The sequence below is a fragment of the Myodes glareolus genome, chromosome 7 (genome assembly GCF_982192425.1).
Source record: "Myodes glareolus chromosome 7, mMyoGla1.1, whole genome shotgun sequence".
Classification (NCBI taxonomy): Eukaryota; Metazoa; Chordata; class Mammalia; order Rodentia; family Cricetidae; genus Myodes; species Myodes glareolus.
The window spans coordinates 80,808,957-80,822,114 of record NC_142032.1 but is presented as its reverse complement, the minus strand read 5'-3'; the positions used below and the strand labels follow the sequence as shown (position 1 = coordinate 80,822,114).

The window sequence follows — 13,158 nt, the reverse complement described above, 5'->3', positions numbered from 1 at the left end:
TGGTCCCACCACCTGGGGTCTCTGTGGGTCCCAGGTGGGTGGGAGGTGATGGGTGAGAAACCTGGGGGGGTTGATGGGGCAGCTGGTCCCAAGAGGAGCCGTGGTGGGTGAGAAACGAATAGGCATTCCATGGGGAGAGAGTGTGGGTGTAGTTTATTTAGTTAGGTGGAAGGGAGGAAGGACTAGAGAGAGATAGAGACAGAGAGAGAGGAAAGGAAGGGAGAGGAGAAGAGGTAGCAGTGACCTCTTCTGAAGAGAGATGGGACAGAGAGGGGGGGGGGGGAGAGAGAGAGAGAGAGAGAGAGAGAGAGAGAGAGAGAGAGAGAGAGAGAGAGAGAGAGACTCAGGCGGAAGGGAGGGAGTCAGCAGGACTTGTCTCTTAAAGGGACAGGACAGACCATTACAGTTGGCATGTGGCCAAACTGACTTTTTATGTGAGTACTGAGCATCTAAACAAGATCTTCAGGTTTGTGTAGTAAATTCTTACCCATGGAACCACCTTCCTAGTAACAGTTCTTTGCTGTTTAGAACTTAACCTTGTAGAAATTCATGAAATGCATCACAGCACTAGGCAAGTGTCGGGGACCAGCTTTGACAAAAATACCTCTTGCCAGGTAAGGGTGTGGGGATTAGAAATACAGTAAAGAATATGAGGAGATGAATGAAAATAAGAAAACGCAGAAACATATAGCATCAGGAGGGAATTTTTTAGTGAGATTGAAATTTGCCTGCGTTTAATTTCCAACTGCTTAAAAAGGTAGGAATATGACAAAAAAACTGCATTAACATACCAATTGAAAGTCACGGGCTACATTCAGAGTTAAACATTCTGTTGCTAGAACAAAGCAAGTCACCAAGTCATGTTCACACCCTAGACCAAACACTTTGTAGGCGAACCACTCCCTAGGTGGAATCCCAAGTTATTTCCATTAAGGGAACTGGAACTTAGTTGGACTCTTAGACTTTTGTTTTAGGTAGGAACAAACTACTTTCCTATTCCTGGAGGGCCTGGCAATTAGCCACACCTACTGACAATAGCTTTGGGAGAGCTGAACTCTCTGATTTACAACTAGGTGGGACCTTTGTGTAAAGTAGAAGCACAATAACCTTGAAGTTCCTAGAAACAAGTCTCAAACTCTCTGACCTTTGGCCTTTTTGGGCCTCCACAGGCTAGTAACAAGCAGAATGTGTGCTAGCTGCTTTTTGAGACAGTCTTACTGTGTACCCTGGCTAGCTTGGAACTTGCTGTGTAGACCTCATACTTGGGTGATAATCCTGCTTCTGCCTCCCAAGTGTTGGGATTCCAGATGTTCACCATAATAACCAGCTTTTAAAAAAATTCTTTTCAGTGGGATCTCACTGTGAAGCCCTACCTCAGCCACTTTATAATTTTCTTTTTAATTTATTGCATGTAAGAGCAGCGAGAAGATTTAGCTATATAGTGCAATTGTGGAGAGGTCCAGGTTAGATTGGGGTTCAGTACATCCTTCTCCACTCCAGCCTGGGTTCAGGTTCTTGGTTGGCTGACTGTCCTCCTTTCCACCTTACAACTGCAAACGTTCCTCAGCCTGCCTTCCTTCCAGGACCACTGGCCATGGAAACCAGCCCTCAGCTTTTCTCTGGAAGCATCCTTGGCATGGCCTGCATTCCTGTGAAGAATGGCTGCTGTAATGGTCTGCTCGGTCCCTTGTTCAGACAAGCCACGCCCCCAGGCAAGCTGATTTTCAGCTTCCAGCCTGAGTTCCTTCCCTTTCCTCTCTGTCTTTTCACTTCTCCCCACTTCTCTCCTTCCACCCTCTCTGTTTCTTTCTTTTTTTTCTCTCTCTCTCTCTCTGTCTGCTCTTTTCCCTTCTCCCCTTCCCTTCCATATCCCGCTGGCTAAATATCCAACTTCACTCTGCATGGGGTGCCTATCGGTCTTTGTCTCTCACCCGCTGGGGCTGCAGCTCCCTACCTGGGACTGGCTGCTCTCGGAGCCTTGGGGGGAGGGGGTGCTTATGTCTTACTGCTGCCTGCTGCAGCCACTCGGGGATCTGCAGCATTTCACTTTTACCATTACAGCTGCCATGTGTCCTGTGTGTGCTGCTTTGTTCACTGGCCTCTGTACTCTGTCCAGAAGCATTTATCTAGCATACTATGGAAGGCTGATTCTGACTCAAGGCCTTTTACTCGGGAGCACGCCTGGGACTGCCGCTAGCCTGGGACTGCGCCAGATTTCAGTGCCCTGCCTCCAGCTGTCCCTCACCTGGTTCAGCTCCCACCATCTTCACTTTGTCAATAGAAATGAAACTTAAATCAACAGTCCTCAACCATCAGCAGCCTCACAATATAGATTAGTTGCTTATGTGCTTTTCCTAGTAAATGGTCTACAGTGACAAAGCCATGTTGGTGATCGGTGACGGCAGCACCCACTTCCCTTCCCACACACTCTGTGCTCAGCACGGCTGTGCAAGTTCTCCACGTCTTTGCTTACTTCACTGTCATACAAATCCCTAAGGTTGGTGTTAGTACTGCCGGATAGACTTAAGTTGCCCAGCTTCTCCAGTGTCACAGCTGATGTCAAGCCAGGATTCAAACCCAGGCAATAAAATGAAGAAGAATGTTCTCTCGGACACCTTCTGCCCTGAGGCACACGAGAGAGGATAGCATTGCTGCTGTCTGGCTTTGTGTGTGACAGGGTACTGGTGTGTGTGCTGTGACAGTGTGCATGTCTTCTGGCACTCGGGAGGCTAAGGCAGGAGGAGCACCAGTTTAAGACTCACACAGACAAAAGACTATCTCAGAAACAAAATAAAACCAACCAATCAGAAAGGTTATATAGAGGCAAGCAGATCTCTCTCTGACCCTAAAGCTTTAGTCTTCTGCCTGGGAAATAGTGCTGCCTGCTCTGTGTTTGTTAAATGCAGTAAAGACAGGTTAGCTTGCCTCTTGAAAGCACACGGTAACATTCTGTTCACATTTCTCTATGCCTTCTTAATTTTTTAAATATTTATTTATTGTATATGTTTCTGCACGTATATGGCCATACATGTGCCATGGTGAATGTGTGTATGTGTGTGTCAGAGGATAACCTGTAGGAGTTGGTTCTCTTCTACCATGTGGTCCTGGGGATTGAATCTAGGTAGTCAGGCTTTGCAGCAAGTGGCTTTACCTGTTGAGCCCTCTCCCCAGTCCTGTACTTTGCTACTGCTTCTTCTTTTGTGGGGGGGAGGGGAAGTGGTTTAGGACAGGATTTCTTTGTGTAACCCTGGCTGTCCCGGAACTACCTTTGTATACCAGGCTGTTCTCAAACTCACAGAAGATCCATTTGCTTCTACTTCTTAAGTGCTGGGATTAAAGGTGTGCGCCACTGCCTGGCTATTCTTTGCTCTTAAGAGTTTATCTTAAAATCATTCTGTGCCTATTTCTATATTTTTCTTGCCTGCTTTCACAGCTATATGGTTTTTCATTTTATGAAGATAATAGAATTGATTGAAGTTAACAGATAATTCTTCCCATATTCCAGTTACACTTAACATTGCATCTTTGCACATGTGTGTGAGCCTCTCTGCCAACAATAGAGTTATTGTACTAGGTGACCATGTAAGTGGGTGTGTGCTGCCTTTATGGGGGTTACATCAGCTCAGTTTTGTGTCACATACCTCTCCTGAGCTGTTCCCGTGTGTATTACCAGATGTCAGCCTTGACTGGATATTTTGCTTTTCTTATTTAGGACACAGACCTTTAAGGTTGTGGCTAACCAGCTTTTTCCCTTCTCAGGTGAACATGGATGACCGGTTTGGGCAGGTCATGATTGAAAACCTCCGGAGGCGACAGTGTGACCTGGCAGGAGTGGAAACCTGCAAGTCACTAGAGTCACAGGTCAGAGCAGATTCTGAGCACTTGCTCATTCTCTTAGCCAGCAAAGCAGGACACTCTCTGTGGCAGCTACACCATGACAAATCCTGTTATGCCTGTGACACAGACAGAGGGTGCTCCTAGTGGTAGGAAAACTCAAGTCCTGTCTGTCCCTTTGATATAGAAAACACAAATTGACATTTCCCAACAGTTTATTGTTTTCATTATGCATACTTTTTGTATAATTCACTTTGTATTATGCAGAATTTCAGACAAACATAAAAGAAGACTAGATTAGCAAACACCCATATCCTATCAGTCAGCTTCAGTAATTGTCAGTATTTTGTTAGTGTTTTCTCACCGCCCCCCACGCTGTTATTTGTTGGTGTCATCAAAATATTTTTAGACATTTGCTAGACAATATGTTTCCAGGCTAAGTGCTTGTTAAGGGCCGTCCTACTGTTGCGCTTTCTTCCAGGGCACTATTACCACGATCACTCCCCACAACTCAACAGTAGCTCCTCTGTGTTCTGCTTCCCAGACCGACTTCAGTTTGTCTGGTAGATTGAAGGCATGTTTTATAATGTGTTTGACTTGGCATCTATCCACAGTCTACATTTTATAGGTGATTAATACAGCTTTGTATTGCTCTTAATCTGTGGTAGGCCCTTTAAAAAAGAAAAGGGCATTTGTTTGCTGGAGATAACCTCCCATACCTGCCACCATTTAAATAAACTGTGTCACATGACTACTAAGTGGCATGTTGCTCACACCTGTGATCCTATCACTTGGTAGACTGAGGCAGAAAGATCATATGTTTGAGACCAGCCTGGGCTAGCAAGCTCCCAAGCAGCCTAGACTACATGACAAAACTCTGAAGCCAGCCAGCCATCAAACCGAACAAACAACTGTTGTTTGTAGGAGAATTTTTTTTCTTTGTGTCTCTATACTCTAATGGGTTTTCCCAGGAGAATCTGCATGTGCATATAGAATAGAAAAGAGACTAGACATGGGCTTTTGAAACAGAACTACTCTCAGAGAAATCCTGTGTGCTTCACGGTCTCAGGTGTACATGCTGGGAATCATCCATGTCTCTCCACCCCCTTTCAGAAAGAACGGCTGCTATTGAACGGGTGGGAGACAGCATCTGCAGTGAACATGATGGAGCTGTACAGTGGGCTTCCACGGGCAGAGGTGAACAGGTATGTGAGTGCTAAGCCCAGGCTTCAGATGGTTGGCAGAGAGAGGCTGACCGTCTGTGTTCTTTAGTGTGAACACAAGGCTAACCTTAGCCAGGCTTATTTTGAAATAAGGTAAACATTGGTAAAAGCTCGAGAGAGTAACTCATTAGCCACTGGCTGAGATAGCGCCTTTGCCAAAGCAGATGATTTGAACTGAAATAAGTAGTTACTCCCGGAAAATTCCCAGAGCCACCTCTGCAATGGAAACTTTGTATAATCCCTGTCTTAGAGAGAAATGATGTTACCCATGACTTCTAAGGGATCAGACCTCGAATGACATCTTTAATGGATTCTTTCTTTGTTATAAAAGAAAGATACAGTCATTGTTCTAAAACCATTTCATGCTGAAGGCATGACGTCTTACGTATTTACATGGTACGGTTAGCTCTTATTAACAAGTTGGACATGTTCTCAATAATCCTATACACAGATAAATAGTTATTGATACATAGACTCTGGTTTCTAAATCAGAGGTTCATACTATACACGTGGTCACAGAAGTCATATTCCCTTTTTAAAGCTTAATGGATCATATTTATATTTGTAATATTAAAGTCTTGAACCCTTCCTATTTTGTTTACATGCTTGCATAGCAATATAACAATAACCAATATTGTGGTAATTGTAAAGAAATGTAAAGAGGGACAGTTGGGGCATTTACTCGTGAGTCATGTATCTTACTGTTTTAGCATCTCCCTTATGTCGGTACTAGGGAGCATCACTGTGCGTGCGTAGACCTGCGCTGCTGCCTGTTCGGTTCATTTCTTAGCTGTCCTGTGCTTCCTCACCCGTCCTTCCTGTCCTGTGCTTCCTCACCCGTCCTTCCCTCTCCTTTGGAGACCTTGAGGTTCAGTTTGGGGTCTGTTACAAGATCATGTGAGGAACTTTTGAACTTGCTCGTCCTTAGATCTTACTGACATTTAGAAAAATATCATTTCTTTTGTGTTGTTTGTTTTTCTTGTGTCCAAGTATCTGGGCAGTGAATGCTTTGAGAGTGCGCTCTCATAGCTTGATGATTTATGGATTCTTGTGGAAGCTTCTTTTTCTTTTTCTTTTTTTCTTTTTTGTCAGGCTAGCTTCCACTTCATAGGTGTCGAGGTGATGTTTTGAACGTCTCTGGTCTGACATATAATGCTGTTGCTCTGGCAGATTTATTCTAAGCAGCCAGAGGGGAGTCTATGATAAGCATCAGCCACAGGGAGAATAGCTCCCTTCTGGGCGGTCCTTTGTCTCATGCAGCCGTGGTCTTTTGTAGACAGCAGGCATGTAACCCTAACAGAGACCAGGTGTGACAGGAGATGGCCTTTGCTCCCTGAACAGGCCTCCTGACTCTGAATGTCACATGGGTCTACACTTCCTTGTCTGCACGAGAGATATTGGATCAAAATTGGTCCCAAATATGCCTGTTCTTAGGAGCTCATGGCTCGTGAATAACTTCACAATTTGTACTGAGTCCTGTCAGTTGTGTTTAGTTAATCTCCATTCTAGAGCCTTCATTAAGACTTTTCTTTGTCCTTTATGGAACTTTATTCAGTAATGTGCCTAGATGTTTTGTTAGTCAGTGTCTGTTACTATGTCACATCTGAAATCAACTTAGAAGAGATGCATTTTGCTTCACCTGTGGAGATTCATCATGGTTAACTGCGCCATTACTTTGGGATGTGGATTGTATGTAGCAGAGCACACTGTCCTCTCATGGCCAGGAGCTCAGAGAGACAGCTGATGCAAGCAAGGCAAGTTTGCATTTGTGTCTGTATGTCTTTGAACTGTGGTGTCTGGGATGGACCTGCAGACCGAGACACTCTTCGAGGTGTCCTACCTGTGATCCCTATGCAGCACATTTAGTTTCTTTAGCCAGCTGTACTGGCTCCTTTTCTATCTAACCTGCCTGTTCTGGTTTTTTGCTATTAGATACTTTCTGTAGCTGTGATAAAACACTCAAACCAAAAACAACTTGGGGAGGAAAGGGTTTGTTTGGCTTATACCTCCAGGTTGTAATCCGTCCTTGAAGGAAGTCAAGGAAGGAACTCCAGACATGAACTGAAGCAGAGACCATAGAGGAATGCTGCTTACTGGCTTATTCTATCCAGGTCCACGCTCAGCTACCTTTCTTTACAGCCCAGGGCCACCTGCCTAGGGATTGTACTGCTCATGGGACTGGGTCCTCCTACTTCCGTCAGACGTACCCATAGGACAGTCTGGTTCTCTCTTCTCGGGTAACCCTTGATTGTGTCCAGTTGGCAATAAAAACTAACCAGACCATTTTTAAAATTGTATTTTTATTCATGTACATCTGTCTGTGTCTATGTATGCTCTATTTGCATGGGTGCTTGTGGAGGCCAGAAGAGTGCATAGGATCCCCGGAGCTGTATTTACAGATAGTTGTGAGCTGCCCAACTTGGGTGCTGGGAACTGAATTCAGGTGTCCTCTGTAGTGAGTGCTGAGAACTGTACTCAGGTCCTCTGGAAGAGCGGGAAGCAGTCTTATCTGATGAGCATTTTTCCAGCTTCTGGACTGCATTCTTTTCAAATCTTTCTCCTCTGCCGCACTGGCTTTTGAGTCTCACTGTGCACAATCCTGCTGCTGCATACCATTGCCTTGCACACTTGAAGCCTCTACCACCAGAAAAATTTGTTGTCCATTATTTTTCATCTCTGCCACACACAGTCTCTGACAGGGCAAGATGCAATCAGGTTATTTGCCCCAGAGTGACGGAGTGACTTCGTATCTAGTTCCTAGTCCATTTTCATTTCCACCCTAAACTTCCCTGGCATTGCCATGTTTTCTGGGTTTTTACCAGCATTTTGACCTTCTCTACACTTCTCATGCTCCTTTGGCACCCATCTCCAAAAACCATGCAGTAATCAGGTCTGTGGCAGCAGCGAAACCTGTCTTACTCTCTGTGCTAATTTTCTGCACTAGTTAGCTTTCTGTTACTATAACAAACACTTAAGGTGACCCATGTATAAAATGAAAATATTTATTTTTCCTCAGAGTTTTAGAGTCATCCACCCAAAACAGGTGCACTCTGCTTCTTTGCACTTGTGGTGGTATACTAAGCACACATTCCTTGCTAAACACCCTGTCTGAAATGCTCCAGGGTATGTCTCGGAAGTTATCCCATGTTAACCCATATAGTCTGGCTGTAGAGACCTCATGCTTTAGTTCATGCAGATGATCTCCTATAGTTCAGTTTTTGCTTGTTACCAGATTGGAACTGCAGTGTTGTAGAAATGCTCTTGACCATTTATCTTTGCATGCAGGGTAAGCTCTTAAAGAGGCAGATTAATCACAGGATTAGAGGATGTTCTTTCTTTGTGTTGAAAGAGGCTAAAATGCCTTCAGGGGAGGCGTCCTGTTTTGTCATATTGCTAGCAGTTGAGTAAATGCCTTTTCTTCTGTGTTCAGCTTTCAGTCTTTGTCTGAGTGTTGAAAAACTACTGTTCTGGCTAGTTTTATGTCCACTTAACACAAGCGAAAGTCATCTAAGAGGAGGGAAGGATAGAGAAATGCCTCCATAAGATCAGGCTATAGGCTGGCCTGTAGGGCATTTTGTTAATTAGAGGTTTATGAGATGGGGCCTAGTCCATTGTGGGTGTGTACCATCTCTGAGTCCTGGATTCTATAAGCAGGCTGAGCAAGTCAGTAAGCAGCACCCTTCCATGGCCTCTGCATCAGCTCCTGCCTCCAGGTTCCTGCTCTGTTTGAGTTCCTGTTCTAACTTCCTTTGGTGCTGAACAGCAATGAGGAAGTGTGAGCTGAATAAATCCTCTCCTCCCCAAGTTGCTTTTGGCCATGGTCTTTCATCACAGCAATAGAGGTCTTAAGACAACTATCTTGTGTTTTCATTTATATTTGTTTTCTCGTAAATGAATTCGAAGACCTCTTGTTTTTCTTTTCTATTGTACTGATCTTTTCTTCTTTTAAATTATTATGAAAGTTTTTCATGCTGAAGTTCTAGAACTCTATAGAGTTGCAGGGCAAAGAAAGTTGTCCTTTGCCATTAGCATTCCAGATACCTTTCTAGTTCATTTGTCTTGACCTTTAAGGTAACCCTTCCTCTTCTTCCTCCTTTTCCTTTCTCCACTCACCCTTCCTTGTTCTCCTGCCCCCCTTTCTTCCCATTCCTTCCTTACCCTCCTTCTCCTTTCTTCAAGACTGCACATTCTAAGTGTGTACTGTTCCCCTGAGCTAAACTTTCTGAATTCATTCTTTTTGAAAATTTATTTTAATTTTATGTGTGTGAGCATTTTTTTTTTACAAACAATTCTTATGGCTTAACAACTTGTAATTTTTCTTGTAATTGATTTTCTTTGTAGTGTTTGCCATGGAACAATTTAGGATGAGTCTTTATTTAAATATTTAAAGACATATTCCTAAATGTCTTTAAAGATAATAAATCTTATTTTAAATTTATCTTTTTTTTTCTTTTGATCCCTTCTCAGCTTTCCCGTGGCTGGTACATCATACTTCTTTTTTTTTTCCTATTGTTTTTATTGAGCTGTACATTTTCTCTGCTCCTCTCCCTTCCTCCCCTCCCCCTTCTACCCTCTCCCATGACCCCCACACTCCCAATTTACTCAGAAGATCTTGTCTTTTTCTCCTTCCTATAAGATCCATGTATGTCTCTCTTGGGTCCTCTTTGTTGTGTAGGTTCTTTGGGGTTGTGGACTGTAGCCTGGTTTTTCTTTGCTTTATGTCTAAAAGCCACTTATGAGTGAGTACATATGATATTTGTCTTTCTGGGTCTGGGTTACCTCACTCAATATGTTTTTTTCTAGATCCATCCATTTGCCTGAAAATTTCAAGATGTCAAAATTTCAAGTATTCCAATTTATAAATTACCACGTTTTCTTTATTCATTTCTCGGTCGAGGGGCATTTAGGGTGTTTCCAGGTTCTGACTATGTATGACAAATAATGCTTCTATGGTGATACATATGGCTCTATTTGCGTATGAGTGTTTTGCCTATGTGCCTGGTATCCCCAGAGGCCAAAAGAGGGAGCCAGATCCCCGGGAACTGGAGTTAAGTACAGTTGTGAGCCTCATGTGAGTGGGTGCTGAAAATTGAACCTGGATCCTCTGGAAGAGCAGCAAGCGCCCTTAACTTAGCTGAGCCATTTCTCCAGACCTTCCATTTCCCCCATTTTTTCTTAGCCACAGCATGTTCTGTATCCAAGTTCTTTCCATGTGGTATCATGAGCATGTCATTACTGTGGACTAGCATCTTCCCTCCTGACTGCGATCTCCATCTCCCACTCTGACTTCTGCACAGAATAGAATCCCTCGAGTTCCTGGATGAACTGGAGCTTCTGGAGCAGCTCATGCGGCACTACTGCCTGTGCTGGGCCACCCGCGGAGGCCAGGAGCTGGGTAAGAGAGGCCTCTGCCGCCTGGCGGGAGGCAGGACAGCGGCTCCCAAGAATGAAAGGCGCACCAGGCAGTTCAGGTTCAGAGAAGTAGAGAAACATGGATGCATGCCCACAGAGTGTCCAGAGAAGTCATCATTTGTTCTTCCAGGTTTTTATAGCACAGAATTCGGCAAACTGTCTCAACCACAAATCCTCAAACAGCTAGTCAGCCCTTGTCAGGCCTGCCGTAGGATTTCTGCATTTTGGAAGGTTGAAAACCTTGAGAGTTGAAAGTAATAATCTTAATAAAAATAACCAGCGTTTGCCCTTTCACCAGCTCCTAGCCATGTTTGCTGGATGCTAACACATGGATCGTTTGGTTTCTAAAAGACCCACTCAGCTTCCAGGGCAGTTTCCCCCTCCTCTCTCTAGGGTTGAGGCGTAGTTTCCTGACAGAGGCATGCAAGACCTCGAGGTTCAAGGAGGGACCTGAGCACCTGGCTCTCAGGTTTGGACCCAGCCTCCGCTGACTCCTGCCCCAGTTGCTCTTGCTTCCCAGGGCCTGGTTATTCCTGAGCAGAACAGCCCACCAAGACCACATTAGATTCCAGGTCCCCAGTGCCTTCCAGCTTCTCACAATATGATCCGAGTGACTGCTGGCAGCCTACAGAGTTCTTCCAACATGGTCTTGGGTGGAAATTACTTTATTGTTGTGTTTTATATTAGAATCTCCTCTGATAATAAAGGAATTGTAGTTGGAACTTGGGGAACTTGGAAAAGCAGAGCACAGAGGCTCTGCCTGTGGGCTGGTCTCAGGCAGCCTCTCGTGACGCTTCCTCCGCTGCGTTCTGGGTACTTTATTTAAAAAATATATTTATACACACTCATATATAGTTTATTTATTTACCTTCTTTGTTTGATTCTTTGAGACTTGTAAAGCAGCCTGGTCTTAAACTTGACATTCCTCCTACTTTGGCCTACCGGAGTTCCAGCTGTGCCCCAGGAACCTCATGCATGTGAAAGCAGCAAAACTATAAAGAGAGTGTGGCACTGCCCTGTTCTGCACCCTCTGCCCCTTTGCTGAACTCTGATCTTATCTCCAGTAGAGCCGACTTTACATGTTCCTATAACTGCACTTCTGAGTTTTTTCAATTTAATCATGTGACATAAGCATTTTCTCCCTTGCCACCAAACTTCTCGAAGAACATAATTGTATTAAATTCTCTCACAAGACTGTGTCTGAATGTATTTAAGCTTCTCAAGATTTGGAAATTGCAGGTTTCTAGTGGGTTTAAGTTACCTGTCGTTAAACAGTGAGTTGAACTGCTTCTGTTTTTGGTGTGCTTTGGGAACAAGGAGGTCTGAAACCCAGGCTGGCCTCCTGCTCCAGCCTCCCGAGTGCGTGTTTACAGATAGGCACCAGCACGCCCAGGCTGGGATAATAAACGTTTTAGTGTCAGAGGCTTCTTCAGTGTATCAGCACATAGTGAAGAACCAGCTCTGTGTTTGTTCAAAGGTCAGCAGTTAGCAGGTAGATTTTGGACATTTACTGCTGAGAGCCCATAAATTGTTATGAAATGCTTTCTTAGTCCATTTTAAACCACCCATAAACAAAAGCTAGCTTGACCTCTCACTTTCTTCTGAAATCTCGTTTCACACAGGAAGAATACGAGGTCCAGCGGCGAGCTGTGCTGGTGCCCGGGGCCAGCACTTGGGCATGTAGCAGTGTCGTGCCCGCCCCCACCCCTAGTTCCTGTTCTCCGCCACAGGCATCTGACTGTATCTGTTTCCTCCCCTTAGGTTTGAAGGAGATAACCTATTAATCTGTTGAAGGTTCGTGCTGAGGTCGAAGTCGAAGTCTCTAGCCGAGGGACTGCCCTGGGCCCCTGAGGGATGGGTAGTGTCATCTCTATTGTTGGCCCTGTTGCATATCCAGAACCCTTGGTTACAAAGGTGGTCACACCAGATCCTGTTCCTGTCACTTATCATTGTTTAAATAAATCTCACTTGCCATTTGTCTGTGTGTCAGACTTCGCTGGTGTCTGTTGACATTCTTTACTCTGTGGCGTGGACCAGGGTTCACATCCATGGCAACTAAAACCCTGGAGCCTGCATCTTTGGACCTTGGTTTGCCCTGTGAGTCAGAATCCATTTGGGAATTTACTCCTCCCTGTGCTCTTTATTGCAGCACCTCATGGACCCTGACCCTTGACCTGCCACAGATGCTGGAGCTCTTCTGTGCTGTTGCTGCTGTCTTGGCTGGGCTAGCCTGCTGCCTTGCCTCGTTCATTCCAGTTGCCATAGAGGTTGTGTAATTCCTCCTTACACACCCTGGCTGCTTGGAACCTGTATACATGTCGCCTTCTGTGGCAAATGGGCTTTTGGCCAATGAGATTAAGATAAGGGTCTCAAAACAAGGTTGTTAGGGGTCATCTGGGGCTCTGATGCAATCACAAGGATCCACATGAGCCAGACAAGAAGACACAGCCAGACAGTAGACATTGACTGAAGGAGATTGCGGAGCGATGGGTTTTGAAGATGGTGGAAAAGGCCAAAAGATAAGGAATATAAGTGATTTCTAGAAGCTAACAGAGACAAGAGGCTGGAGTGATGACTCAGAGGTTAAGAACACATACTGTTCTTGCAGAGGAACCAAGTCCAGTTCCCAGCACCCATACTGGGTGGCTCCCGACTACCTGTCACTCCAGCTCCGGGAATCTGAAGTCCC

At 44.8% G+C, this 13,158-nt stretch overlaps 1 protein-coding gene across 1 annotated transcript in view; it reads left to right on the top strand.

Annotated features, from left to right (window-relative positions):
• Lcmt1 (leucine carboxyl methyltransferase 1) overlaps positions 1 to 12,447 on the top strand; it is a 61,061-nt gene extending 48,614 nt beyond the window's left edge. The window contains exons 8-11 of the mRNA XM_048460337.3: positions 3,760 to 3,861; positions 4,948 to 5,039; positions 10,355 to 10,452; positions 12,231 to 12,447. Of these exons, the coding sequence (XP_048316294.1) occupies positions 3,760 to 3,861; positions 4,948 to 5,039; positions 10,355 to 10,452; positions 12,231 to 12,253 (315 nt within the window). The 3' untranslated portion in view covers positions 12,254 to 12,447. The remainder of the gene's footprint in view (positions 1 to 3,759; positions 3,862 to 4,947; positions 5,040 to 10,354; positions 10,453 to 12,230) is intronic.
• The last annotated feature ends 711 nt before the right edge of the window (positions 12,448 to 13,158 follow it).